Source organism: Zootoca vivipara, chromosome 4 (genome assembly GCF_965207765.1).
Source record: "Zootoca vivipara chromosome 4, rZooViv2.hap1.1, whole genome shotgun sequence".
Taxonomy (NCBI): Eukaryota; Metazoa; Chordata; class Lepidosauria; order Squamata; family Lacertidae; genus Zootoca; species Zootoca vivipara.
Window position 1 is genome coordinate 101235339 of NC_142587.1, and position 16030 is coordinate 101251368.

A 16030-nucleotide genomic window follows, 5' to 3' on the forward strand; every position below is an offset into this window, starting at 1 on the left:
GCACTGAGGTTCCTCAAGTGCAAGGCAGCCACTGGAAATGATCTCTGCTCTCAGCTGTTCTTCCCGCTTATTTATTTGTTTTAAACCACAGTGGCCAATGACACAGCCAAACCATAAATTAATTTTTTTTAACAACACAGTTTACAAAAAACAATCAAACAGCGAAACAGCAGTAGGAAAAGCAGCAGCAATTCTCCAGCTGCAACAACGGTCAAAGGGAGAGAATAAGAAAAAGGGACAATGAAAGCAGCCAGCACAATAAAACTCCCACCTCCACACAATAAGCCACATTGAAAAGAAAAGGCTTTACAACATGGAAGGTGGGGCAAGCTTGTTTTCTGCTGCTCTAGAGGGGAGGACCTGAACCAGTGGATCCAAATGACAAGAAAGGGGATTTCAGCTAAACACTAGGAAGAACTTAACCGAAGAACGGGCTCCCTCAGAAGGCGGTAGAGGATTTCAAAGAGGGTTAGATGCCCAGCTGTCGAGGATTATTGAGCTGTGATTCCTGCATTGCAGGGGGTTGGACTAGATGACCCTTGGGATCCCTTCCAGCGCTACAGTTCTGTGATTCTATGAACCGTACCATTAGCACCATACAAACAGATGGTAAAAAAACTGAAGAAATGGGTCCCCAAATGCTTTTACTGTATGATTTTGTTTTTATTGCTGTAAACCGATTTGATATATTTTTATGATACGGCGCTGTGCATTTTAAAAAATAAATAAAATAATGGATACCTGCCAGCTTCCCCCCCTTTCCCCCCCATTGCACCTGCTTCCTCTATAGTTGCCACCCCATTCCCCACCTACATTGGGTCATCGTGCCTTTAATAATGGCGCGACAGGTAGTGCTCGGCGATAATATGGTTTCCAGCATTGTGATATATCACCAGCTAAACATCACAATATACCGATATATCACAATGTCTGAAATGAGGATGGAGCTATGTATTGGCTGGCTCTTGTGATTTTCTGCCCCCTGCATGAGGCAGTAGCGAACTGGGCCTGTAGAGTCAGCAGCAGCTGCAGGAATCAAGAGAAGCATTGGCTGGCTTCATGGTTTCCCCCACTGTGGTTTTTGCATAGCACACAAATACATTCACGATTTGTGATATATTGCCAGGTCGAAAATTACGAAACTGATACCACGATAGGGACTTTCTAACTGGTTTTGGGTGATATATCAATATATCGCCCAGCCCTAGCGACAGGTAGACCTGCTGCTTTGCTCACTCCTGGCAGCCATGGTGGGGAAAGGGAGGAACAGGTGAGTTTCCTGCCTAAGGATGCTTCAAATTCCTCGTGCCTGATGGGACTTGCAGGGGTGTTGTACTTGGGTACAAGTACAGAAAGCGGAACGACTTGCCCATAGGGTGCTACAGTTAGTCTTGTCTCGCCGTTTTTAAAGGCACGAGAATCTAGGTTAACAAGATAAACAAGATGCCGTCATCACATAACTACCCTGTGAGGGCAGACTGCCATGATGGGTAGCGGTGAGGAGAATGCTGGGCTATAGGGTAGGTCTGCCCTACACTGTGTGCGATGTGTGAAACTGGAGCAACAAGCAAAACTCTCAGTCCAAACTCATGACTCTTGGCTCATGTGTCTTGAAAGTCATCCGAGTGTCTCTGGTCCCTCTTGGGGTGGGGAGCTGGCCTAATTCTCCTTGTGGGAAGCCGGCTGAATGAATAGGGGGGTGCATCTTAGGAGTCTCTGACTGCGAGGGGGCACATTGCAGGGAACTGGGATTGGAACTTGCTCCCTTGAGCTGTACCAGTGGCTGGAGGGCTGGGAGAGTCATCAAAAGGAAAGCCCACCACTTTCCAAGAGAGCCCGTTCCATGCTCGATCAGCTTTTACAATCAGAAAGTTTCTAAATGTTTAGCTGGAATCTCCTTTCTTGTCCTTTGAATCCATTGGTCAGGTCCTCTCCTCTGGAGCAGCAGAAAACAAGCTTGCTCTGCTGTTTTCTTGACAGTGCACCCAACTCCTCCCCCCCCTCCTTCCTGGCTCCCCACCCACCCACTGCTTTTATATAGACACCTGCAATTCCAAGCAAAGCATGAGCAAATCCTCTGGGGCTGTGATGTGTGTGTGTCAGCCGACTGAGCATGTCCTGGGCAGACACCTGCGCTTGGAGAAAGTTACCGCTCTCTGCAGTCCTCTGACTCATCAGGCCTCCTTTAGCTTTTGAAACTTGCTCCATATCGCAGCCTGCCAGTTCCCCCTTCTTCGTGAATCCTTTGCTCCTGGCTTGCGACCCAACAGCACATATTCAGCGGCACACATTTAAGCGATGCACGGAGGGAGCAGGGCAGGGCAGGAGAAGTCCACGTTTGAAACCTGAGGAGAGCTCCCTTGTTTAGATCTGTAGTGATTAGACACCTTGATATTGGATTTGAGGGCAGGTGGGGTGATGGTGGTCTGGGAATGCCAGAAATACACAATCCTCTGTTGTTGGTGCTGTCAAGAGGCTTAGTGTCATTGTTCACCTTTCGCGTAAGGGCTATCCCCTTTGCTCTTTCCTTGACCCCATTTTTGAGTTCTTGACAGGTCTTTTACATTCTTGTCTGTCTGCACAAGGTGTGTGATGTCCCTATAATGAGGGCAAGGCTTTTCCGGCCTTTGAGCAGGCGGTCTGGAGGTTTCCGTGGCTGCCGTCTGGTGCAAAATTCGGCACCAAAATGCGTTCTCTTGCTTGCATTACAGCCACTGGAGGTTTTCCCTAATCTGTGTAACGGTTTGACTTGCTTCGAACTCAATAGCGCTGAAACCACTGGATCAAGCTCATCAGCTTTGTTGAATTAATTAAACTAAATACTGGTAGTTTTAATTGGATTGTGGAGAACTGTGCAATTAATGGTCATTGCTTTGAATTTTATTGTGCTGTTATCTTTCCTTGTGGGTTGTGCAAACCACACTTCTGAACAATGCTTTTTATAGGGGAGGGGCAGTGGACATGAGTTTGTGGAACCAAGCAGGCGGTGACCCCAAAATGTCTGGAAACCGATGCTCCAGTGCATACCAGCAGTTCCTATGCCTTCCCCTCCTAGGTGTAAGGGGCATCAACATTTATGAAGTTTTGTTGCCAGCTAAAAATGTGGTTATTCATCCAAGCATTTTAGTAAAGTACTGTCTTTTCTTGTTTTGTTTTAAGTTGTATTTAAACGAAATATTGTTTTATTGTATTTAATGTTGTTCCCTGTTCTGGGATCGTGAGGACAGTGAAGAGCAGCTTGTACAAAATCATATGAATGAACCAAGGAAAAAAACTGCATTTAAAGCAATTTCCTTGCTACCTTCTGGAGTAAAAAAGGATTCCCTCAACCCCTCCACACCCAGCCCGTTTGGTTAGGAACACTTGTCTTTTGCAGGAATGCAGGAAACTGCTGCTCCAAAGTGAAATCATGTAGCATTTCCAGAACGGCTTATATACAGCAAGACCGTCCCTATCCACAGACTTACAGCCTGGAAAAACCATGACAGACAACGGAAAGGGGACAGGGAGGGAAGAGGAAAATAAAAACTTGGGCACCAACTTCTGTTGTTCCAATAATGACCATCTGGCCCAGTTTGGGGGCAGGAGGTGCATAGCTGTCAACCCTCCCGTGTTTGGTGGGAAAGCCCCGAATTTAAATCCATTTCCTGCTGCAACCCCAGATTGTAAAATACCCCGTAAATGTCCTGGCTCCCAGCTGGCTGCTAGCTCACTTGCCGAGTGCTGCCGGAAATCGCCTCTGTGCATGCCTGGGCATGTGCAGAAGCGATTTCTGGTGCCCGTACATGCGGACATGGGCAGCCCAGCACTGGAGGTCACTTCTGCGCATGTCTGGACATGCGCAGAACTGATTTCCGATGCCGCTTTGCCCATGTCTGGGCACCGGAAATCGGGCAGAGCTGGCACCGGAAGTCGCTTCTGCGCATGTCTGGACATGTGCAGAAGCAACTTCCGATGCCACGCCGCCGCTGATCCCTTATTTTCCAATCCGGAAGTTGACAGCTATGAGGAGGTGTCTGGTGGAGTGGGGCCTCCAACACAGCTTGATGGAGCAAGCATTCTTCTTCCTGTTTCTCCCACCGATTGAAAGGCTGTGTCCCAAGTGACTGTCAAGGGGGGAATTAGGCCTTATGCACTGGATTAGATCATGGGTAGGCAAACTACCCATGCTATGCCATGCAGGGCCACCCAAGATGGACAGGTCATAGTGGAGAGTTTTGACTAAACGTGATCCACCTGGAGAAGGAACTGGCAAGCCACTCCAGTATCCCTGCCAAGAAAACTCCATGGACAAAGACAACAGGCATATAAAAGTTATGACGCTGGAAGATGAGCCCCTCAGGTCGGAAGGCGTCCAACATGCTACTGAGGAAGAGCGGAGGACAAGTACAAGTAGATTCAGAGCTGATGAAGCGGCTGGGCCAAAGCCGAAAGGACGCTCAGTTGCGGATATGCCTGGAAGCGAAAGGAAAGTCCGATGCTGTAAAGAAAAATATTGCATAGGAACCTGGAATGTAAGAACCATGAATAGAGGTAAGCTGGATGTGGTCAAAAATGAGATGACAAGAATAAATATCGACATCCTGGGCATCAGTGAACTAAAATGGAAGGGAATGGGCGAATTCAGTTCGGATGACTATCATATCTACTACTGTGGGCAAGAATCCTGTAGCAGAAATGGAGTGGCCCTCATAGTCAACAAAAGAGTGGCAAAAGCTGTAATGGGATGCAATCTCAAAAATGACAGAATGATCTCGATACGAATCCAAGGCAGACCTTTTAACATCACAGTAATCCAAGTTTATGCACCAACTACCGGTGCTGAAGAAAGTGAAATTGACCAATTCTATGAAGACCTACAACACCTTCTAGAAATGACACCAAAGAAGGATGTTCTTCTCATTACAGGGGACTGGAATGCTAAAGTAGGGAATCAAGAGATAAAAGGAACAACTGGCAAGTTTGGCCTTGGAGTTCAAAATGAAGCAGGGCAAAGGCTAATAGAGTTCTGTCAAGAGAACAAGCTGGTCATCACAAACACTCTATTCCAACAACACAAGAGACGACTCTACACATGGATATCACCAAATGGACAGCATCAAAATCAGATTGATTATATTCTCTGCAGCCAAAGATGGAGAAGCTCTATACAGTCAGCAAAAACAAGACCTGGAGCTGACTGTAACTCAGATCATCAGCTTCTTATAGCAAAATTCCAGCTTAAACTGAAGAAAGTAGGAAAAACCACTGGGCCAGTAAGATACAATCTGAATCAAATCCCTTATGAATACACAGTGGAAGTGAGGAACAGGTTTAAGGATTTAGATTTGGTGGACAGAGTGCCTGAAGAACTATGGATGGAGGCTCGTAACATTATACAGGAGGCAGCAATGAAAACCATCCCAAGGAAAAGGAAATGCAAGAAAGCAAAATGGCTGTCCAACGAGGCCTTACAAATAGCGGAGGAGAGGAGGCAAGCAAAATGCAAGGGAGATAGGGAAAGATACAGGAAACTGAATGCAGATTTCCAAAAAACAGCAAGGAGAGACAAGAGGGTCTTCTTAAATGAGCAATGCAAAGAAATAGAGGAAAACAATAGAATGGGGAAAACCAGAGATCTGTTCAAGAAAATTGGAGATATGAAAGGAACATTTCGTACAAAGATTACCATAATCAAGGACAAAAGTGGTAAGGACCTAACAGAAGCAGAAGACATCAAGAAGAGGTGGCAAGAATACACAGAGGAATTATACCAGAAAGATATGGAGATCTCGTACACCTCAGGTAGTGTGGTTGCTGACCTTGAGCCAGACATCTTGGAGAGTGAAGTCAAATGGGCCTTAGAAAGCATTGCTAATAACAAGGCCAGTGGAAGTGATGATATTCCAGCTGAACTGTTTAAAATTTTAAAAGATGATGCTGTTAAGGTGCTACACCCAATATGCCAGCAAGTTTGGAAAACTCAGCAATGGCCAGAGGATTGGAGAAGATCAGTCTACATCCCAATTCCAAAGAAGGGCAGTGCCAAAGAATGCTGCAACTACCGCACAATTGCGCTCATTTCACACGCTAGCAAGGTTATGCTTAAAATTCTACAAGGCAGGCTTAGGCAGTATGTGGACCGAGAACTCCCAGAAGTGCAAGCTGGATTTCGAAAGGGCAGAGGAACCAGAGACCAAATAGCAAACATGCGCTGGATTATGGAGAAAGCTAGAGAGTTCCAGAAAAACGTCTACTTTTGCTTCATTGACTATGCAAAAGCCTTTGACTGTGTCGACCACAGCAAACTATGGCAAGTTCTTAAAGAAATGGGAGTGCCTGATCACCTCATCTGTCTCCTGAGAAATCTCTATGTGGGACAAGAAGCTACAGTTAGAACTGGATATGGAACAACTGATTGGTTCAAAATTGGGAAAGGAGTACGACAAGGTTGTATATTGTCTCCCTGCTTATTTAACTTATATGCAGAATTCATCATGCGAAAGGCTGGACTAGATGAATCCCAAGCCGGAATTAAGATTGCCGGAAGAAATATCAACAACCTCAGATATGCAGATGACACAACCTTGATGGCAGAAAGCGAGGAGGAATTAAAGAACCTTTTAATGAGGGTGAAAGAGGAGAGCGCAAAATATGGTCTGAAGCTCAACATCAAAAAAACCAAGATCATGGCCACTGGTCCCATCACCTCCTGGCAAATAGAAGGGGAAGAAATGGAGGCAGTGAGAGATTTTACTTTCTTGGGCTCCTTGATCACTGCAGATGGTGACAGCAGTCACGAAATTAAAAGACGCCTGCTTCTTGGGAGAAAAGCAATGACAAACCTAGACAGCATCTTAAAAAGCAGAGACATCACCTTGCCGACAAAGGTCCGTATAGTTAAAGCTATGGTTTTCCCAGTAGTGATGTATGGAAGTGAGAGTTGGACCATAAAGAAGGCTGATCGCCGAAGAATTGATGCTTTTGAATTATGGTGCTGGAGGAGACTCTTGAGAGTCCCATGGACTGCAAGAAGATCAAACCTATCCATTCTTAAGGAAATCAGCCCTGAGTGCTCCCTGGAAGGACAGATCGTGAAGCTGAGGCTCCAATACTTTGGCCACCTCATGAGAAGAGAAGAATCCTTGGAAAAGACCCTGATGTTGGGAAAGATTGAGGGCACTAGGAGAAGGGGACGACAGAGGACAAGATGGTTGGACAGTGTTCTCGAAGCTACCAACATGAGTTTGACCAAACTGCGGGAGGCAGTGCAAGACAGGAGTGCCTGGCGTGCTCTGGTCCATGGGGTCACGAAGAGTCGGACACGACTAAACGACTAAACAACAACAACAACAGGCAAACTAAGGCCCGGGGGCCAGATCCGGCCCAATCGCCTTCTAAATCCAGCCCGCAGACGGTCTGGGAATCTACATGAGTAGAATGTGTGCTTTTTAAAAAAATGCATATCTGGGTTGTTTGAGGGGCATAGGAATTCATTCATTTCCCCTCCCCCCCAAAATCTAGTCTGGCCTCCCACAAGGTCTGAGGGACAGTGGACTGACCCCCTGCTGAAAAAGTTTGCTGACCCCTGGATTAGAGGTTAGCTATCGGGCTGTCACATGTCCCGGCTAGATTGACACACCACTCTTCATCCAGAAACGAAGCCCAATTGTGCTCAATTGTCTCCAAAGGCCAATATCATTTCCCCTCCCACCTGTCTGAAGAAATGGCAAGGCAAAATGCCACCTGTTGGGGCGTGACTTAACCCTTTTTGTTTTTATCCTCCCTCCCCACAGAATTCTGCCGCATCGACCAGGCCTTGTGCCAAAACGAAGATGAGCAGCTCAGCTTCGAGGCCGTCCTCAACATCCACAAGCAGATGGATGACGATGCCAATGGCGATGTCGACGTGGAGGAGAGCGACGAGGTGAGGGCACAGCAAAAGGCACCCCACTCTCTCAGTCTCCGGTCCCTCTCCTGACCTTCCCACTCCACTTACTGTACATATGTTTGGGGGGACCCGGCATCTAAAATCTAAACTCTTACATTGTAAAGTGCCCTGTGATCTTTGGATGAAGAGCCATATGCAAATTTAATAAATCCAGCAAGAGGTGACACAGTCATCTTGGGCAGGAGGTGTCTTGGACTACAACTCCCATCGGCCCTAGCCAGCCTGACCATCTGGAGGGCACCAGGTTGGGGAAGCTGACATTAGACTGAAGCTCTTGGCCACCTCCACCTGTACCACAGGAAGCAGTAATGGCCAGCAACCTAGGTGGCTTTAAAAGAGGACTAGGCGAATTAAGGGAGGAGGAGAGGGCTATAATTGGGTACTAGCCAGGGGGGGGGCTGTGCTCTGTCTCCATAGCTGGAGGCAGCCATGCTTCTGAATCCCAGTTGCTGGAAATCACAGCAGGGGAGAGGGCTCTGGTGCTCAGGTCCTGCTTGTGGATTTCTCTTTGGAGCATCTGGTCGGCCGCAATGAGAACAGGATGATGGACTAGATGAGCCATTGGCCTGATCCAGCAGGCTGCTCTTACGAACCATACAAAGATTATGCTCAGCAAAACCTCCGTCAGTCCAGAACCCAATGCAATGTGGGGGGTTAGACTAGATGAGCCTGAGAGGTACTTCCCAACTCCACCATTTTAGGAATTCTCTGAGTCTCACCAGAGGACACCTGCCACCACCCAGCCTCCCCCTTCTGACTGCTATACTCTCCCCACACCCCCTGCAAATTAGCCAAGAAGTTCCTGGCAAAAACGGGGGAGATGATGGCTTGGTTTAAAACCAGCAAAGGGCAACAACCTCCTCTCCCTTCCTGCCCCTCTCATAACAATTCCATACGCTTAGAGATGAATGAGACACAGAAACAGGGGAGGCTTTCCGTTGGGCCGCTCTCTGCTTGTCTTTTGGAGCAAAAAGAAGATGGAAAATGCCAAGCCGCCTTTAAGCTCTGGGACTTTCTTACTGAATCCTTCCACCTGCTCCCTCCAGCTTTAGGGCAGTCGTAGCCCAGCTACTCTTTGAGAGGCGGCATTTGTCCTCCTGCTGCTCGTCTTGAAAATGGAGAGCACGAGGAGGCCCTGTGTGTGTGTGTGTGTGTGTGTGTGTAGAAGCTGAGCCTGAGAGCCAACTGCACATTCCTGCCTCCTGCAGCACAGGGGGCTTCCCTTACTTAACCTTCCTTCTCTTAAGCTTTATTCCGAAACGATGCTTCTTTACTTCAACACATTGTCAAAGGAGGCGTGGGAAAATGGCTGCAGGTGCTCTTCCATTTAATGTGCAATAAATAAGATGAAAAGCTTAGAGGAGCAAAGGAGGCCTTTGCACGGTGTCGAGAAAATAGATGGAGGGCTAAAAAGAGTTTCTGAATACTCCAAGGTCAGTAACCCTGGTGTCCCAGGTCCTGGTTCAATTCTCTAACCACTAACATCATACTCCTGATGTTTAAAAGGGAAGCTAATTGCTCCCAGGGGGAAACCGGAAGCTGCTTCTTGAAAGAGATACGTCTCCTCCACCTCTAATGGGTGAGTTGCCTTTGGGCAGCTGCATTTTGCATCCGTTGTCCATTTCCATATGTAGGTTTTTGCCTTGTGGTTTCTAAGCACCACCCTTGGAAGTTCCACTCAGTAAGTGGCGTTAATTCCAATTATATGTGTTTAACGTTTGAGTGCGAGGCACTGCACTTCTGTGTCAATTTTTAAGCACACTGCCAGCTTCACCAAAATTGTTATGAGCTGGTGAGGCCCTGGCCAAGTTAGCAGAATGAAAAGCGACTACCTGAAGGGTGTCTTTTTCTTTTCCAAACTATGTTTGGAGGATTTCTCATGAGCAGAGCTGCTTAGAAAGAAATCCTCCCTAGAGCTCTTGAAGAAACGAGCCACATCTCTGAAAACTCAGATTAAGAACCTTCCTCCCCCTCTTTTCCCTTAAGGCCTGGACTACTGCAGTTGCTTTCCGATGCTCTTTTAACGGATATAGAAAGGGCTGTTCTTCAGCCTGAACTCGCTGGAACTCAGTTCCGGCACCTGCCAGGTGGGCGCCATTGCCATTCCAAGAGAATGAGGGAGGTGTTCATGGTGAGTTCCGACACCTCTTTTTCCAGAAAATGGCACTGGAAATAGGTATTTGTGCGGGAAAACCATTAATTTTTAATCTGGAGCTGCAGAAAGAGCCAGGCCCTGCACTGCTTTCAAGGCATGCAGTGAAAGTTGAGCCCTTTTCTTTGTAGTGCTGGGGATCTCAACTGTTGTCTTTGGAAGCATGGGATTTCCCTGCCCTGCCCAGCGGGTGTTCACAGCCTTACATCTAGGTGTAGCATCTTCTCAAGGGAGATGCGCCTTTTGAGTCTTCCTCTCCCCCCTCCCAGTGCATTTAGGACTTTCTCATCCCTCCTTTTGCTGCTTGAAGGGCCGTTTCCCAGGGGAAACGTCTTGACTTGGACATGCTTAAACATGTAAGCCTGATTGCTCTTGGCTCTGACTTCTGATTCCACTAAGCTGAAATACTCGGGGCCTTTCTTTCATTAGGCAAAAGTGATGCTGTCGGGTTGCGTTCTGTGCAGAACGGGAAAGCTGTGTTTTTCCAGTAATCTCTTTCCTGTGGAGCTGAGGCTGTGTGAGTCAAGGCTGAATCAGAGCATGTTCACATACACACAAGCAGGTCCTGCTAGCCAAACGCAATGCATTCTCAGAAAACATTTTTCTTAGGCGAGCCGAAGGCGGCTTACACACATTAAAACAAGACAGATAAAATACAAAAAGCCAAATATATAAGTAACCACTAATAAATTCAAGCAATATAGAAACAAACCTGTAAACATACAGATAATAAAATCTATAATAATAAAAAAACACCTTTGTTAAAATTCCTTTAAAAAACAGTTAGTCCCTAAAGGCCTGTTGGAATAAAACTGCCAGGGGAAGGACAGCAAGGAGGGAGCCAGCCTAGCTTTCCTCGGAAGGGAGTCTTTATTCTCTGTTTTCTGCAAGTCCCTGTTCAAGCCGGGGGCAGGTATCTTAGAAGTGCGCCTTCCTTCCTGACTCCAGTCTTGAGAGCACTCTGCGGTGGAGCAGAGACAGAACCCGGCCTTCCTTACCATTTATATCGCACCCATCTTTTTGCTCATCAGCTCTCTGCATATTTTCTCCCGTTGTTATTTCTTGCTCAGCAGCTCTCTTGTTTTGCTAAGCTGCGCTGCTCAAAAGCTTTGCCCACCCACAGCCCTGGGAGCGCTTCTCTTCGCATTTCTTGATGCTCTCCTCTGGGGAGAGGGGCTTGCTGTGAGTTCAGAGGTGGCTGCAGGGACTGCAGTTAAAAGGAGCGCCCCTGAACCCCAAGGGGAATCCCTTCCAATTGGAAGCCTATTTCTGGGCTTTGTGCAGAGGCAGGCGTAGCTCTCGAGGTGCCCGGCGACTTAATTGAATGGATTTCTCTCTCCTCCAGCATTTCTGCCGAGCGAATTGGCAGCTCTGGGTTTGCAACTGTAGAAAGATGCCTGCCTTCAGAAGCTGTAACATTAGCAGCAGCTTTGTCCTCCGAATCACGGGGTGAGCGCCCCATTTCTGAAACTGGAGGTGCTTGGGGTCCACTGAAAGCCCCATTCCTCCCTATCCCAAAGCTGCCTTGGACGTTGCCAGCAGCAGCCTTTGCCAAAACTGTTTGTCGGCCAAGATGCAGCAAAGAATGATGACACATTCCAAATCAGCCGTTTTATGACTTATTTCCCCAGCGGGGCAACAAGACATCACACGTATTTGATTTATTTTAAAAGATTTATTTATCGTGCTTTTCCATCTTGCACCCAGGATACCAAATGCACGTAGCATTGGCAAATATTTTATTTAATAAAACCCAGTTACAATAGGTAGAAACTGGCCCAAGGCTTTCCCAGTGAGATTCATGGCTGAGGCAGGATTCGAACTCGGGTCTCCACAATTCTGCCTGATTATGCCACAGTGGCTCCAATTAACCAGGGGAGAATTATGATTATCATTATTAATTACAATCACCATTATTTATTTATTTATTTATTTGCTCCCCAAATGAACAACAAAACAGTAAAAAACAATATCTTAAAAAATTTCAAGGTTGCCAGGAACAATCTCTTCCCTCCATCAATTGACCAAAATGTTTTAATTAATTAAAGGTTGCTAATTAAGTGTTTATTTATTAGGACCTTCCAAAATTGCAAAGTGTGTGATGCTGCTTGAAAGCTTGCTTTCCTCTTCGCTCCCCATTGCGCTTTCCTTTTGTATTGTTTTTGCTGGGCCCTGTCTGCCCTACCTCTTGATGTGTGTGCAGTGCTGTCCCTGAATTTTGAGAAGAGGCCATGCGCTGTGCTTCTCAGCCCATTCTCCACAAAGAGCCTGTTACCTCACCATTGAAACATGGCCAGCTGCCGGCTTTTTCTGCTGCTGGGATTACTCGGTCGCATGTGCAGTGGGCCTTTGTGTCTGCCTGTGGAGGTGTGCTTTCATTTCCACAGCCTGGGGAGGGAGACAGAATCCTAGGTGCCTGGCTTCCTCGGGGCTTAAAACTTGTGGCTAAAAGAAGTCATTTTCCAGCCCTGCTGGGCATGTAGATAGGCATTCTGTCCTCTAATGTTGCCATACGCCAGTGATCTCAGCCATTAGTTGTGATTCCTGAGTTGCAGGGGGTTGGACTGGATGACCCTTGGGGGTCCCTTCCAACTCTACAATTCTATGAATGCATTTTGGCTTAGCTCAGTGCAGAGGACCCACCTGGCTCCTTCCTGGAGAACTGCCCAAGCTGCACCTGAGAGGTAACCTGATAGCCGTCTCCAAATATCTCACGGCCTGCCCCATGGAAGATGCAGCAAGCTGGTTTGCAGCCACTCCAGAGGTTGCAGCCTGAACCAGTGGATTCAAATGGCAAGAAAGTCGATTCCGACTAAGCGTTCTACGATTCTATGACCGTGTCCGAGACCTTGGAAGCCTGTTTTCACTGGGGCTCTGCTGAAGGAGGGCCGACCGGGAGATCACTTTTCCTTCCTGAGCTAAATATACTGAGCAACAGCTGGTTCCCCTGCTTACATCCCTAGGGGAGATCACGGCTGCTCTGAGCTGTGCACATTGGCCACTCTAGATGACATTGCCATGTTCCCCGTGGAGGTCACAGGCTGTGGGGCGGGGGGGGGGCAGGAGGGGATATCTCTATCGTTGCATTCCTGCCTGGTTTGGCTGCACCCAGTGGCTTATAATCTCCAGAGATCTTGGAACATCTTGGGAAGGTTCACCCTGCCCTCCTCCTCACCACCACCCTCCTTTATTTTATTTCGTTTTCAAATCGTGAGCTTGGCTCACTGAGAATGTCACAGGACTGCACAGATTTTCTTAATCCCTCTTTTTCAGGCGGTGCAGCTTCAAAACTCTGCCCAGTCAGGGGCCTCTTGGCCAGCCTGCCACAGAGAGAGAGAGAGAGAGAGAGAAGGGGGGGGATCCACTGGGCACTTCTAGAGTCCTGCAGTTGCAGCTTCAACACTTTCTGGCTCCAGGAAGGCTTTCCTTCCTCTCCTTTGCAATTAGCTGCTCTTCCGTCTTCTTTGGCCTGCCTTTTCCACTGTCTTCCTTGCTCCCTCTGTTACTCATCTAGCAGCATCTGCACCGTGCATGGATTTGTGGCTCAGCTGGGAAAGGATTTGGCCCCCATTAGATGTTTTACTCAGCCTCTCGATCATCGGGATTTGCTTAATGCAGTGTGGTGGAGGGTCACACCGATACTGAGCTGGATTCTGAATTCATTTGTTTTTTAAGGGGGGCTTGCAGATGGAAGGGGTGTGTTTTCCTGGGCTCATTATCTCTCCCCCCCAAATTAATTTTTATTATTTTCTCATATGCAAAACAAATATGTCCATAATAACCTTAATCCACCATTTGCTACATAGATACACCTCTAATAAACATCGGTTATCATATTAATACAAACCTCTATTTTATACAGTTCATATAACTATAATCATACTAATACAGTCTTCTCATCCGTACTAATGTTCTGCCAAACCCGACTTCCCTTCCTCCCCTCACTTGGTTTTCCAGTTTCTTCTCTTATTTTTATGTGCTTTCCCCTCCCCCCGTCTTTCTCTTAATATTTTTCATTGTATCTTATTCACAGACATGGGTATCTATTCTTTTTTGTTGCAGTTTTTATGTTAGTCCTACCAGCGTCTTCACATTTTTACAATATTCCTTTAAGTACTCCACATATTTATTCCAGTCCTTTTGATACCTTTTGGTCTTTTTGGTCTCTTATTCGTCCTGTCATCCTTTTCAGCTCCGAATATTCCATTAACTTAACCCGCCACTCATCTATTGTTGGGATTTCTGTTGTTTTCCACATTTGAGCTAACACCACTCTCGCCGCTGTGGTGGCATAGATGAATATTTTTCTATCATTCTTACTAATTTCGTTTCCCATCTTCCTGGGCTCATTATCAACACCGCCTTTTCATTTTTGAATATCTTGTAAATATGGAAGTGACTGGTTTACTGAGGCCTTTTGCTGAAAGTGTGAAGCGTGCTTAAAAGCTTATGCTCTGCTCTATATTTATAGCTGAAATCCAGGGTTAGGGTTAAGCCCTTTGCATATTAGGTAAAGGTAAAGGGGCTCCTGACCATCAGGTCCAGTCGTGTCCGACTCTGGGGTTGCGGCGCTCATCTCGCTCTATAGGCCGAGGGAGCCGGAGTTTGTCCGCAGACAGCTTCCGGGTCATGTGGCCAGCATGACAAAGCTGCTTCTGGCGAACCAATGCAGCACATGGAAACACCATTTACCTTCCCGCCGGAGCGGTCCCTATTTATCTACTTGCACTCTGATGTGCTTTCGAACTGCTAGGTGGGCAGGAGCTGGGACCGAGCAACGGGAGCTCACCCCGTTGCAGGAATTCGAACTGCCGACCTTCTGATCAGCAAGCCCTAGACTCTGTGGTTTAACCCACAGCGCCACCTGGGTCCCCTTTGCATATTAAAAGAGGTATATCTATAGGAGCTTGTAACAAGGAACAGTGATTTCACTGATGGAAAACACTAGCAACAAAAGCTGTTCAGGAGTGGGAAAGTTTCCATCCTTTGGAATCTTTCAGGTTAATTATCTTGAATTATTTAATGAATCATGGTGTGGTTTGGGTCAGGGTAGAAATAGATTTTGTAGAATTGGCGACTATTAACGACTCAGAAGTCAGTGGTTGTAAAATGTATGTAACTTTCCAAAAACATTTGTGGTTTTCATTCAAAACAACAGCATGATGTGAAGGGGGATTAATGTAATATCTTTAGAATTGGTCTAAAAATATATCATCTGGGTAAACCGAAGAGGAAGTTTCTTTGAATTTTAGATACTACTGGTATCTGACTCTGCAGACAAAGAGGGAAAAGATATAAGTCATGACAGTTCTGAATGTAGAGTGAATGGAGGCTGGGTGTACGTGTGTGATATATTCCACTTTTGCCTATATCCTTCCTGAATCCAAAGTCCCTGGGCATCAATCAGTTGACTCAGGCAGTGAAGGATATGACTAGCCAGGAAGACATTCCATCTGCCGACCTTTTTGGACCTCTAAGCAGAGAAATGCAAGTGCCGCTCTTCTGTCGACTGCCTGTTGAAGGGGGGGCCGTGTTGATTAACCTTGAGAGGGCTCAGGTGTGGCTTTGCAAAGAGACACTCGAGAGCCCTGATCTCGGGGCTGAGTTTCGGAAGCCACCTTTGCTTGCCCTTGCACACATCTCCGAAGCTGTGAGTTTCAGAATAGCCTTTTAACAGGCAGGTGCTAAGAACTTTGGAGGAAAAAAGAGATGCAGCCTATTCAGCTTGTCCTGGATGTGGCTTAGGAACGTGATGCTGCAGTTTATTCTTAGCCTCCCGGCAGCAAAGATGAATTTGCAGTTTGCGCACGGCGAATGGATTTCCTCTTCTTGGCAGACTTATCTTTGCTTTTCTTCGGAGGGTCAGAGTCGCCTGCCTTGCTCGCTTGTTGAGCAGGTCCGCTAGGTGTGTGTTTGCACGCTTGTGCCTCCACGTGGACAGAGTAGAC

At 46.9% G+C, this 16030-nt stretch overlaps 1 protein-coding gene across 9 annotated transcripts in view; it reads left to right on the forward strand.

Moving 5' to 3' along the window:
• The window catches only part of STIM1 (stromal interaction molecule 1), a 108543-nt gene that overhangs the window by 49926 nt on the left and 42587 nt on the right, over positions 1–16030 (forward strand). For all 9 annotated transcript variants that reach the window (XM_088668911.1, XM_088668913.1, XM_088668908.1 and 6 more), the window contains one exon: positions 7776–7906. In XM_088668911.1, coding sequence (XP_088525037.1) covers positions 7776–7906 — 131 coding nt within the window. The remainder of the gene's footprint in view (positions 1–7775; positions 7907–16030) is intronic.